This window comes from Peromyscus leucopus, chromosome 13 (assembly GCF_004664715.2).
Source record: "Peromyscus leucopus breed LL Stock chromosome 13, UCI_PerLeu_2.1, whole genome shotgun sequence".
Classification (NCBI taxonomy): Eukaryota; Metazoa; Chordata; class Mammalia; order Rodentia; family Cricetidae; genus Peromyscus; species Peromyscus leucopus.
In genome coordinates this window covers 45,894,689-45,907,992 of record NC_051074.1, presented here as the reverse complement: position 1 = coordinate 45,907,992, position 13,304 = coordinate 45,894,689, and the positions used below count along the sequence as shown (strand labels likewise).

General features: G+C 38.3%; 1 protein-coding gene across 7 annotated transcripts in view; it reads left to right on the top strand.

Moving 5' to 3' along the window:
• The window catches only part of Unc80 (unc-80 homolog, NALCN channel complex subunit), a 180,556-nt gene that overhangs the window by 41,715 nt on the left and 125,537 nt on the right, over positions 1 to 13,304 (top strand). For 6 of the 7 annotated variants that reach the window (XM_028870069.2, XM_037210309.1, XM_028870068.2 and 3 more), the window contains exons 14-18: positions 1,492 to 1,638; positions 5,751 to 5,898; positions 6,967 to 7,115; positions 9,373 to 9,539; positions 10,577 to 10,675. In XM_028870069.2, the coding sequence (XP_028725902.1) occupies positions 1,492 to 1,638; positions 5,751 to 5,898; positions 6,967 to 7,115; positions 9,373 to 9,539; positions 10,577 to 10,675 (710 nt within the window). The remainder of the gene's footprint in view (positions 1 to 1,491; positions 1,639 to 5,750; positions 5,899 to 6,966; positions 7,116 to 9,372; positions 9,540 to 10,576; positions 10,676 to 13,304) is intronic. The other variant, XM_028870072.2, reaches the window with a different exon arrangement.

Genomic DNA, 13,304 nt, shown 5'->3' with positions numbered 1-13,304 from the left:
AAGTCTCCTCAGTCTTAGTCTCTCCTTACCGAGCCACCACTCAAGTCACCTAGCCTGCACACAGTGACTCTGGAGGACAGCAGTGACATCTGCCTAAAAATAAGACTGTGTTTGTTTTGATCTTTTTGTGGACATCACATGTTGTCAGTTATCTCTCACTATATCTCTACAAGACGGGTGTTAGTGTGGTGCCCTTTTTAGAGAGCACGGGGTTCTAAATATTAATAGCTTGCCCGAGATTACATAGTTGTTAAATATTGAAGTTAAAATTTGGATCCAGACTAAAAATCTTTTCTGACTTAGCAAATGCAGAATTTCAGAGCCTTCTTTGGATTCAGGCTGATTCTTCAAAGCAGTCAGCAGGTGATGCCAAAGTGACTTGTAACCCCCTTCTTACCTTGTGCCCTGACTAGTCACTGGAGAAAGAGTTCCTTCAAGTAAACACCATGATGTTGGATGGTCAATAGGGGCAGCTTTGCACCCAGAGGAGGCCTTCAGTTGTGGCAGGTTAGCCACCAACATTTCTGTCAGCTCAGAGACTTTTCATTCCTGAAGTGTGGCTCTCTAGGGTCCCATCCCACATCTGCTACCTGAATTTACAGACAGGAGGAGGATCAGTTGGATGATGTTAGAGAAGGAGATGTTCCATCTCACCATGTTGAGGTGCATGATAATGCCTCTGGAACCTCCTGGCCCTTTCACACCCTACCCACATTGCAGTATTCATTGTTTGTCAACCCAACAGGGTGGCTAATGGGAAAAAAAAAAACCCTCGTGATTGTGGTTTAATTCTCTTCCACGATTCCATTTGGTGTATATGGAAACCTATGGTGAAGAGAGGATAGCCATTAGCACCCTTATTTCACAAGCAGAAGGGTAAAACAAAAGAGATTAGTTAATTAGGCAATTGTCTTACATCACCATAAGCAAACAGGGATCATGAGCCTCCAGAGGAAAGTCCAGCTGAATATTTGTTGAGTTCTCTACATTCTATTTTGTTTGTGGTTGTTTATGTATATTGCGATACGATGGAAGTGTAAATTGGGGTATTATTCTCCAAATTGTCGCTCTTATTACCATAACAGTCCCAAGTTCCTGACTTTGATCAGCTCCAGAGAGCTCATAATTATTTTTGCCAGGTGCTTTCATCAGAAACTGAGAAGGATAATCTCAAAGAAAACATATTTGTGTTCACTGTGGATCAGCCCACTGTCTCTGCCTATCTTATAGTTTTAATCATCCATCAAGGATGGGAAAGTATATCTTGTAATAAACACATTCAAATTCTGTATCATTCATTGTAGGACATTCAGAATGCAGTTTCTTTCTATTGGCTAGGTTTTGGGAAAGTGAGTTTGTCTGAATTCTTGAAATTTTTTTCTAAATTGCCATAACACACACATTAATTTTATAAAAATAGAATTCTAGTACAAAAAGAGCTTGGTGGCAAGGTCAACAGGCTTCTCTTTCTTTCTCAACCATGGTTACTAGGATGAAAGTATACCTGTAAGCAACCATAGGCTTGCCCTCACCATGCTGATCAAAATAGTGAAGTCTTTGGGATGTGCCTATGGTTGCGGAGAAGGACACCGAGGGCTCTCTGGAGATCGTCTGAGACACCAGGTATTCCGAGAGAATGTAAGAGAATTAAAGTAGATTCCATTTCCTCTCTTTCTCTCTCTCTTTCTTCTCTGCTTCCCAATGAGGAATGAGTCCTTTGACAATGAGGGTCAGTGTTCCCTGAAAATATTGTATTTCATAGGCAATTAATATCATCTTTGAGTGAGAGGATTCCCACAAGGCATCTCAAGACATCTAAAACCAAGGCTTAGGAAAGTTTAATTGGGAAAACTGGTCTGCCTCCTGCCTATTGCAGAACATTTGGAAAAAGGGTGCAGAATCAGAACAACTAGAAAGAAGCTTGAAAGAACCTTGCACAGATACAAACACTTAGTAAACATCTGTTGGTCTGTGCAGATGCTCCTTCAATCACCTGGGTAACAAAGGAGCATTTTACATTAGAGGAAAAGGTCAAAGACATTGATATTCTTACTTAGAAATGGAAAGTGGCCCTTATTGAGACAAAACAGGACTGTAAAAGTAGCCAGACATCTGGCTGCTTTGCTTGAGAATGCTCCTGAACTTCTATATGTCTGAGATCATGTTCCTTTGAACTGTATGAAACTTAAAACTCTGCATGTGGGTTGCCATTAGACTGCAGTAACAGCACATGGTTTGTTACAGCTTGCTTTCAATTGCATCTATCGAGTGTTACCTTTCCTTCTGACTTAAGCAACAACCCACATCCAACAAGCCTGATCCAGGCTAGTTGCCTCATTTCTGTATTGGAATTGAAATTATAAGAAAAAATTCTTTTAAAAATGAAATTTGATGCAAATTTGAGCACAAATCTCTTTGGCATATCTTTGCAGAGGTTTAGGATCACGTCAAAACCTGATGCCAGCCCATTTTCTCTGGCGTAGGTTTTGTCATGAGATGTTCATACAGTATTAGCATGCTAGAGTTCTTGCTTAATGTATCACCTACCATCCATTAATTTATCCATTTCTCTTTCTTTTGTATTCAATTATGTTATAGTATTTTGTTTATGTGTATATATGGGAGGTATAGTCACAGTGGCTAACTTTTAAATTCCCCAACTTAGACATTTTGACCAAGATCTAGATTTTGAGACCAAAAAAATTTTTAAAAAAATCAAAACAACTAATAAGACAATAAAAGCTTCTCTTACATCAGTCCTTACACATACATATTTTTAATTCTGTTACAAGATGAATAAAAACTGTCAAGGCTAACGAAAACACGTACAGAAGAACAATTTCACAGAATTCAGCTTAAACACTAAAAAGAAGCATCTTCCTGGAGGTGTAATCTGGCTTTGAGAACTATATTCTGTTTTTCTGAATTGATGGAAAGCAGGACCGATTAGGTCAGAAGAGAGGTTGCTGTCATTACCTGGCCAAGAATATCTTGTGTTTCTGTGAGACTGGCTGGCCAATTTTCTACTTACCTTTTCAGCCTGGCTTCTTGGCTGATTGCTTTCTAGACCTCTTCTGTACTCATTATAAATATTATATGCACAAGTTTGAGAAACTTCCCCAGGAAAAATGTCTAGTTTACGAACTGTATATTTCTGTGTTTCTGTACCATGGAATTTTCAAATGCAGTCTTTCTTGAAAAGTTAAGATTATATCTCACCTTCAGACCAGACCATTGGGTTTTATATATATATATATAATGTATGTATTTTAAGACATTACTCTAGTGATATTCTTTAAGAGCCTAATGGTTCTAACACCCATAATAATCATAGGTTATTAATCTAATTTAGTTAGTAGTCTCAAATTATTGAAAAGAAATTCATAGATTAGTGCTTTTATATTTCTTGAAAATATAAAAATATCAAAAATTATGATATGTAATTCCTTAACACTTCTTAGGTTATTAATCTAATGATTTATTAGTAGATACAAATTATTGAACAGAAATTAATTTTTTATATCTCTTGAAAAAATTAGGTTGTTTATTCAGAATAAGGATTTTAAAGTCTGGAGAGCCTTAAGCTAGATGACATTTCCCATTGAACTCTCACACCATTGTAGATAAACTTGTTGCTTCGACAGCAGAGATATGAAACTATACCTTTTTGGTGTGTTTTATACAGAGCATGAAGTAATTTGTACTTCAGAAGTTTATTCTCTTTATAAATATTAGAGTGAAGATCTTTACAAATCATTTATGGAATGATAGTTAAATCCATGTAGATCACATTGTACTTAAGTGCTTGTAAACATCACTTTATCACAAAGCAGCATCTATTTATAAAAAACAAAACAACAAAAACATGACGTTGTTTCAGTTGTGGTAACTTGAAAGTTCTCTGGAATAAAAACTCTTGATTTCAAATCCTATAAAACATAGTAACAGAAGAATGAAAAAAAAATCTCTCAATGATACAGATGGAGAGATTATAGCAAGATCATACCAAAAAGCTTATACAGTGAATTCCAAGTTCCTTTTCTACAATTTATTTTTTCCTTTTAAATGTCCAGGTACCTTTCCTGGGTCATAATCACATCAAATAGTAGCGCAACTTATGTTTCCTTCTAAGTCACGAGTAAAAACTCATCAATTGGATTCCAGTTCTCAGGGATCACCTCCCTCAATGCCTACACCCAACTGCAAAGTTTTCCATCTTCAAGGTGGCCTCCCCGATCTGTAACTTCTTTCTGGATCCTTTAACCCTTTCCCTCAGCCCAGACACCTCCACCATTTTCCCATTCCATCCCATCATCAGGACCTTTCCTGTGTCTCTTTTGTTCATACAGCCTTCTTCAAGGTACCAAAAAAACTCTAGTAACAGTCATCTCAACCCCTTGATATGAGCGGCTGGTATCTAAGCATAGTTCCTCGAGACCATCAGTGGCTGAGTGTTAATGAGACTATTTCCCAGGAGAGCTAACTGCACTTTAGTAGGCAAGACCCTGACTTCTGGTAATGACTCCACTGCAGAACTTACAGTATCAGCTTGGACAAAAACCCTTGATTTCTTTGGACCCCAGTTTCTTTAGCTGCAATAAACAGAAATCAGAAAATAATAAAGTCAGGCCCGATGCCTTTTCATGCAAGAAATGCATATTTTACAGCAAAGTACCATGCAAATGAGACTTATCTGTTAATAGTAGGAGAAAGCCAAGAGCCTCCTGGTGTCCCCAGTAGATGGGAATATTCTGTCTGAAACCTTTACTCTCAGTGTCTGTGACTTTGTTGCTGCTGATGGTAGTAATTTTTCCCTTTTACTTTTCGAGGTGACAAAGTTATTCACTAGATCATAGGAAATATACCGTTATTTTGAGCAGAAGGACCATATCATGAGACCAAATTCTATTTAAATACCATACTTTCTTTCACATTTCAATATGGACAAATAATACATGGATATAATATTTTATGCCTCTTACATGTTCCACAGACCTTTTCCCTCTTGGCCGTGTAAGAGGTCACTGTACATCTGTGGCTATATCTCAGTTGGTAGAGTGGCTGTCCAGCATCCATGACACCCTGAGTAAAATATACAGTAGCACGTTAGATGGATGATGGTATACATCTGTAATCCCAGAATTCAGGAGGAGGATGCAGGAAGATTAGAAGTTCAAGGTCATCCTCAGCTATACAAGGAGTTCAAAGTCACAATAGGTTACTTGAGGTCCTGTCTCAAAAAAAATAATTAATTAATCAAAAACTGTAAAAGGCCACTGGATTTCCACTCACTACTCCTCTGTAAATTTCTCCATTAAATCTATCTAACTTCAAAGTGCCTGTGCAGGAAAACTACATGCTTTTTCCAGTTGCACACAGTCTTTGAGTTTTCCTAAGAGTGGCCTGTCGATTCTATGACTTACTTCAATCTTACTTTTTGAGTTATTCTCACTGATCTTAAAATCTTGACCTTGGTGAAAAGACTGGGTTCTTCCGGGGCCAGCATGGAACATTAACTATGAGGAGTTTTTCTGAGGAGTGGTTTTTCCAAATACAAGCTCCTTCAGCCTGACTAGTTGGCTTCTGCCCACTTCTTATTCAAATAACTTGGCCTAGCATGGGGAGAATCTGGCAGCGGTATGAAGGAGTGGGTGGGAGTCTTTGCCTCCGGCAACTTTTGTCTCAGACTAACGGTGTCTGGCGCTTAAGTTGGTACTTGTGACTTTTTCGCTCTTCTTCCTTTGTTGCAGGCCCAGAACTGCCTCACTAAGCTATACAAGCTAGATAAGATGCAGTTCCGACAAACCATGAGGGACTATGTGAACAAGGACTCTCTCAATAATGTAGTGGACTTCTTGCATGCTTTGCTAGGATTTTGTATGGAACCAGTCACGGACAGTAAGTAAAGCCACCTCCGAGTTCGGAGACCAGCCACTGTGAGGTGAAGCAGGTAGTCTTTCCCTGACACACTCAATGTCTGGGACTAGAACTCAGAGAGGAAAAGTACTGATGCATGCCCGCACCCATGTAATCGTGTATGTGTGTGGGACTGTGTGTAATAAAAAAACAAGAGCTGCCTCCAAATTATCTTTTGACGCATGGTGTCCTCACAAGGTAATTTACCTCATTGAATAGGAATTTGGTAGTTCTGTCTCTCATCTGACCTGTGTATGACAATGGAGACCCAAATCAAAAGATAAGGAAATATATTTACTAGTTCAACAAGTATGAAATGAGAGCCTACAACATGCCACTTGTAGTGTTTGGTATTTTTTACATAATAAACTAAAAGAGAAAATGCAATTAGCATAAACATTGTGTAGTGATATAATTGGCATATGTACATACAGACTTAGTTCATTTAAATTAGGCAAATATACAGACCAACAGCCTACCTATAGTTCAGTGGCTTTAAAAGAAGTATGGAGGCCTAAGCTGCAGCGTGAAACTAGAAGGTACCAGTCACATTTGTACAAAATGAACTCTTTGGGGACCTTCTGAATGTAGACGCATTAAGAAGCTGGAACCCAAGTTGAGTCAGATGTATAATTTGAGTCGAGCTTTGAAATAAATAACTTCTTGGCATAGATTCATTGCTCAAATGATACATGAATGGAGTTGACTAATTTATGGTAAAAATCATCTGTGTGTTTAGAAGCAGTTTTTTCTATTCTTTATTATCCAGCTATCACACTAAGAGAAAATGTTGCTTACTTGTAGACCCCCTGGAATAACCTACCCTCTCAGATCTAGTTTAAACTCAACATTTTATAAATTTGAAAAGAATAGAGTGAGGATTGTAGACTGTTTTTCTAATCTTCCCAGGGATCATTACCCTGGGTGTGTCTTTAATCACCAGTGTCTGTACTTTCATGAAGACCTTCCCAGTGTCCTAGCTGCCAAACCCCTCCTTACATCCCTCAGTTGTGTAGCTTATTGCCTTTAATGTATGTCTTTGCATTCCAGACAAAGCTGGATTTGGAAATAATTTCACCACCGTGGACAACAAATCCACAGCCCAAAATGTGGAGGGCATTATCGTTGGTGCCATGTTCAAGTCCCTCATCACACGCTGTGCCTCAACCACACATGAGCTCCACAGCCCTGAGAATTTGGTGAGAAGCATTCCCCACTTCCTAACAGCAGGTCTCAGACTCAGTTCTGAGAAAAGCTCTCATACTGTAACCTGGAGGAAGGAAAGCTGAAGTCTTAAAGTTACAGTATTCATTTTTTCCACTGTCACCCCTAACCCACCATGGAGTCCTAACCACTCCGTCCTACCTACAAATTGACTTATCTTCCTCCTCCACCCCACAGGCTTGTGTAGAGAATGGTAAAAAGATTACGGGTACTTTTAGTCTTTCAGAAATAAGGTGATAAAAATACGTTAGAGGTTCATGAAATATGAAAGGATGTTACTCCGAGAATTATTTGAAACTGTGTTTACTTTTAAGAATTCTTGCAGCCGGGCGGTGGTGGCGCACGCCTTTAATCCCAGCACTTGGGAGGCAGAGGCAGGCGGATCTCTGTGAGTTCTAGGCCAGCCTGGTCTCCAAAGTGAGTTCCAGGAAAGGCGCAAAGCTACACAGAGAAACCCTGTCTCAAAAAAACAAAACAAACAAAACAAACAAACAAAAAAATCATGCAAATATGCTATTGAAATTTGTTTTACTTTCTTTTAATTGAACCTTATAATCTTTATCTGCCCTTCATAAAAGCACGTCATAATTAATCAAATGAAGTTGTAAGTAGTGTGGGAAGAAAAACTATTATGAAACGTCCAAGTCCTTCCAAGAAGAACAGGATGTCTTAAGATACTCAGTGCACAGATCGGTGAATTCAGGGCCCTTTAGGGACCGAATGAGCATTCCTCCTACATCTGTTAGAGATGATGGTTTCTACATAGAAGTGAGCCCAGTTACACATGTGGACCTATCTACTGTTTTACTAAATGGAGGACATTATTTTATATTATTCTAAAATGCAAAGTTCACTTTAGATAAAAATAATTTTCACAAACCAAATGGAATTTACATTTGCTGATGGTCAATAGTAATCCAGCAATGTTCTTGGACCTTGAGTGTAACACAGACACCATTCATACAGTCTTTTTGGTCCTGGCTAGGCGTGATGTTTAGAGTTGGTGATAGTGCATGTGAGTTCTTACAAATTTTATTGTGCAACTTCATACATAGAAGAAATATTAGATTCTTTAGTTACCCATAGACTTACCTTTGAACTGCTATCCCATCAGAATAAATAGAAGTCAAATTCGAGTCATTCTTAGGTTTCCCACTCTGCAAAGTCTCAGGCAGTGTCCAGAGTGAGCCTGCAGAGATGCTAGCCATTCATAGGTAACAGTTATTTCCCATAGTGCTCTCTGCTGATGTGTAGGCCTGTGCATACCATGGTGAAAAGAGAATCTTTGCTCTTAGCTGGCTTTCTCCTCCTTGGAAAAGCAAATGAAGGGCAGAGTGAAGGCCTCGGAGCCCTACTCCCCATAGACCGCAATGGACACTGCTTCTGTTGTCCTCAAGGGCCCTTCCTTTGCCTTCCTGAAGATCATGGGCATAATTGTCCCACAGCATTAGGGTTTTATAAAACAAAGATATCAAGGAAATTTTTTAGGTTTCTAAATTCTGTTTTACCACGAAGACGAAGACTATGGTAACTACTGCTTTAAAGAAGGGAGGCAGAGATGCAGGTGCTGAGAAGAAAACTTAGTATCTCAAGGAAAAATAAGTATACAGACATTTTTTTAAATGTCGACCCACCAGTGCACTGGCCTTAAAGCCTGCTCTGCACAGTCTTAGGTTCGTGGTCATGTTCACACACAATGTGACGACAGCATACATATAATTTACTAAGTATGTCCAGGAAAGTTAATCATCCTGTGAATAATCAGCCTTCATTAGAAGTATCTAAATGAATTACTTAACATTTTACCATAGTCATCCAGGCCACTTGGAGAAGCTGATTAGGGGCTAAGGTTTCCATTCTAAACAAAATTCTGGCTACCATTTTTTTTTCTTCAGGCAAATAAAGTTCTCTTCAGAGCTCACAATTAAGAAGGGAAAAAATGGGAATCTAGCGTTTAAGAGTGTAGACTGATGTCTTCCAATTGGTATAGCTGACTATGAATCTGAAGCTGTGCCAGCCATTCTCTCCTGCACAGAATAGGAAGGGTAGCATTCTCCTGTGGGAGAAATGGGGAAACAAACACATCCATTACTACAGTAGAATTTTGTCATCCTTTCGTAACGTCACTGCTCATCAAAGCCCAAGCAATTGGCTCCTCTCCCGAGGACATCTAACCAGACAACTTTCTGGTTATCTTTACTACTCCCAAACCTTCTTCTTGCCTTCAAACAGGGACTGTACTGTGACATCCGCCAGCTGGTCCAGTTTATCAAAGAAGCTCATGGGAATGTCTTCAGGAGAGTGGCTCTTAGCGCTCTGCTGGACAGCGCTGAAAAGTTAGCCCCAGGGAGAAAGGTGGAGGAGACTGGACAGGAGTCTAAGCCTGCAGGTGGTAAAAGGTTGGCAGCTTGAGCTCTCTGAATATTAGTGTTTGCTAACTGTCAGAAGAACGTTACCCTTCATCATCATGTCTAGTCCATGTTTCTCCTGATATGGTACAAAGTCGGGGTAGGGATGGTAAAAGCATCTTGTACGACTGGTATCACTGACAAAGTCCAACTGAAGTATTAAAATAAGTGATTTTTAAAGGCGAACACTTTGGGATAATTGGGTTACAGAGACTGACCACATAGCTGGATTAGTGTTTTCATAGATTATCATGGAAGTGGCTTTGTCATAAGATTGAGCATGCTATGGACAGGTGACTGTTTTGCTCTGTGATGTCCTGTACCATTCTTTGCCATAGCAACACAGTGAGAAGCCATCATCACCTGCCTTTGGGTTCCCAGGCCTCCAGAGCCATGAGCTAAATAAACCTCGACTATTTATTTATTAGATGGAATGAGCTCATATACTCCAATTTCACTCTATAGTTCTTGATTACATGTTAAACATTATCATTGTTTTAGTCCCTTTTTTATATCATTTATATTTTAACCAAGAAAAGAAAACACAATTACTGACACCATGTTCTTTTGTTCAGTAAATGGTATTCTAGATGTAGTAAAAAGATAAATTGCTGAGCTGAGACATAGCTCATTACTAAAGTACTTACTTAGCTTGTACAGTGTCCTGAATTCAATTGCCAACACTCCAAGGAAAACTGCTACGCAATACTGTGTTGTTTATCCTTCCAGTAATGGTGAATTTATTTCATGCCTACTGTATATTAGACGGTTCTTACAAAAATTAAAATCAAAAGCCCTTAAGCTAAAAATCTTGCTTGCATCTAATGCCTCTGCTTGCTGTACTGGTGAGGAATAAGGTCATGAGTCTAGTAGCAAACTATAAATTCCATACAAAACAGACTCCTGGTGAGAAATTTTAACAACCAGATAAGTTGTCAATAGTGAATGGTTTGCTTTGTGGAGCATGTGGAAGATTAAACAGTGGTGACCTACTCCATTGTGATTGGTGGATTGTGCCCTTTGTGTAGGTCGGAGGCAGGAAGCATCGCAGATAAAGGCCAAGTATCCTCAGCACCTGAGGAATGTCGAAGCTTCATGTCTGGTCGCCCCTCACAGACGCCAGAACAGTAAGTAGAATAGAGTTTTGTCTCCAATGCAGAGAATTTGGCAATTCACATTGAAACAAAGTTTGTTTTCTAAACTGCTTTGGGTTTTTGTTTGTTTCTATATTTTGTTTTTTATTAGTTTGCTTTCATTTCCTTGAAACATTGCTTTCTGCCCTTCCAATTATATTCCCAATGCCACCAATCACTCCAGGGGAGGCCAAATAACAACCTTTGTGCCTATAGAATGGATCTCTAATTGTATTTTCCATCTTGTCTTTCTTGTACCTCTGCATTTCGCTATGCAACAAATAAACATGAAACATAGTGTGCATTTGAGGCGTCATATACTTTCTTGTTTAAAAAGTCACAATTTTAAAATAGTTGAATTAATCCTCAATATACTCAATAAATATTCTTTTTTTTTCTTGAAAAAAAGGAAGGGTATATTTCAAAAGTGCTGAATTTTAGTTGAAATGTAGACTCTACTCCACAGCACTGTGATGTTGGATTCATTCCAGTATTTTAACATCAGTTTATCTCTGGTTTTCATACTGACAAAAATCAAAAGCATCTCACAATAGTGCCTGCAGAAGATGTGAGGGTTACTACAGATATTAAATACACAGCCTAGGCCCATGTGAGGCTCATGCTATTCATTTTTCTTTGGGGAATTATTTACACACAAGTAGAGTAATGTACATTTCAAATATACATTATTGTAGGTGTACAATTTTGCTTCCCAAAGCCCTTACTCAATATTAGTTATTGTTCTAGCAATTTTGCAGAATATTCTAGGTATTAGAGTATCCTTCCTTCTCAACTAGTTAACTGAGAAGCCAACGTCCATCAAAAATAGGACTATGCAAATGAAATCTTCAAAACCACGAATGCCCACACAGTTTTTGTGGGCTTCAGAATTGTAGAGATTGTGCCTTTTAGCAGAGTTAGTCAAGTAAATGGACCTAGTAACCACATGGATTTATTACTAAAGCCCTAGAACCAAAATGGATCTTTGCTCATTGTAGAAAATTAATACATATGTTTCGAGAATAAATGAATGGTGTGCATTCAATGTATGAATGGTATACAATGATTAGAAGATGGAACTATCCAGGCTATCATTAAGCTCTCACTTCATTTCGCTTTCTTTTAATTCCTTCCTCAAAATTAAACCTTAGGTTTTCCTTTAAGGATATCCTCAAAGACACAGCAAGGGTCCAAATTTAGCTCCAAATGGGGCATAAAGAATTGGTAAAATAAGTTCCATGTTCAAGTGGCCAGAGGATTCATTAAACAGCAATAGAGGAGACACGATTTTTTCCCCAATTGACATTGGCAACTATTAAAGTGATCTGATAAATGAAAATTTCTAAAAGATCTTTTGGATTTTACAAATAAAATTGGCTGTGCTAACACACGTTTGGGGGTTTTTTTAGAACTCCAAATATTCTCTTTGTTCAGTGTTCTGTAGACACACCAAATTCCTCTGCATTCGGCGTATGTCTGTTTTAATATGCCTTGCCATTAATATTTCTGCTTGGAATAGTGTCGTGTATCATCAAATATGGAACTTTTCTATCACTTAAATGGGCCCAGGAGGTGATCCTTTTAAACATCCTTAGTTTAGCCCAAAGAAAGGTGAGAAGTCCTCTGATAGTTCTGGCTCCTCCTCTACCCTGTTTCTTTCTCTCCCTCCCTGTTCACCCTGCTGCTTCTTATTCTTCCTAAATACTCAGCACACTGAGTCAATCATTCTAGTGATGTTTTAATGTGATTGTTTTCCTGATACTCCTTGCTGCTGATGTAGCAGTTTCTCAGGGAGGTAATAAATGACAGCTTCCCTGAATATTGGAGATTCTCTTCATCTGTGGACTTATACAGGCTCTCACCATTGTGCCTCTCCTTCCAAGAAGGCAAGAAGAGCTTGGCACACTGTGTTGCTTTCCTAAGTAACAGACTAGTCAATTCTAGAAATCTAGTTTAAATATATACCTCTTCATAAATATAATGTCATAGGTTAGAAGAAGAACTTAAAATAACTTAGTCCTTTGATGACATTTGAGAGATAAAATCTGAGTTCTGATCTGTCTCCTGAAGATGATTGTATTATGCAATATTGTCCATTTTTGGATCAATTCAGGACTCTACCCTAAAACTTGTAAATAAAAGTTACATAAAAACCCATAAATAAGTGTCATAACACCACTAGAACATTTTTAAGCATCATTTCTTTCCAACCTACAATGGTAATGCATGCTGTTCAAGATGGAAAATATGGAAAACATAGAAAACTGTACAAGGGAAGTTGAAAAATCAAAATACCACTGCTAAAGATACCTCTGTAAACCTTTTGCATTTTATGCTGAGAACACTTTGGAGCATGCACATGCAAAGTCACACCCAGACACATGATCACATGTGTGACTTCTAAAGGATATTAACATTATTTTATCCTATTTTACTCATTCGATCATTGCTTTTAACTTTAAAATGTGTCATAAATAGTGCCTAAGTCAACCTTCTTCTAAAATAGGATTTTTTTCAACTAAATCATTTTTTTTTATTTTGAGAATACTGGAGCCAAGATAATGTAAAGCCTTTTAATTTTGCCCCTAATAGTACTGGCCTGTCATATTCATCTGAAAACATG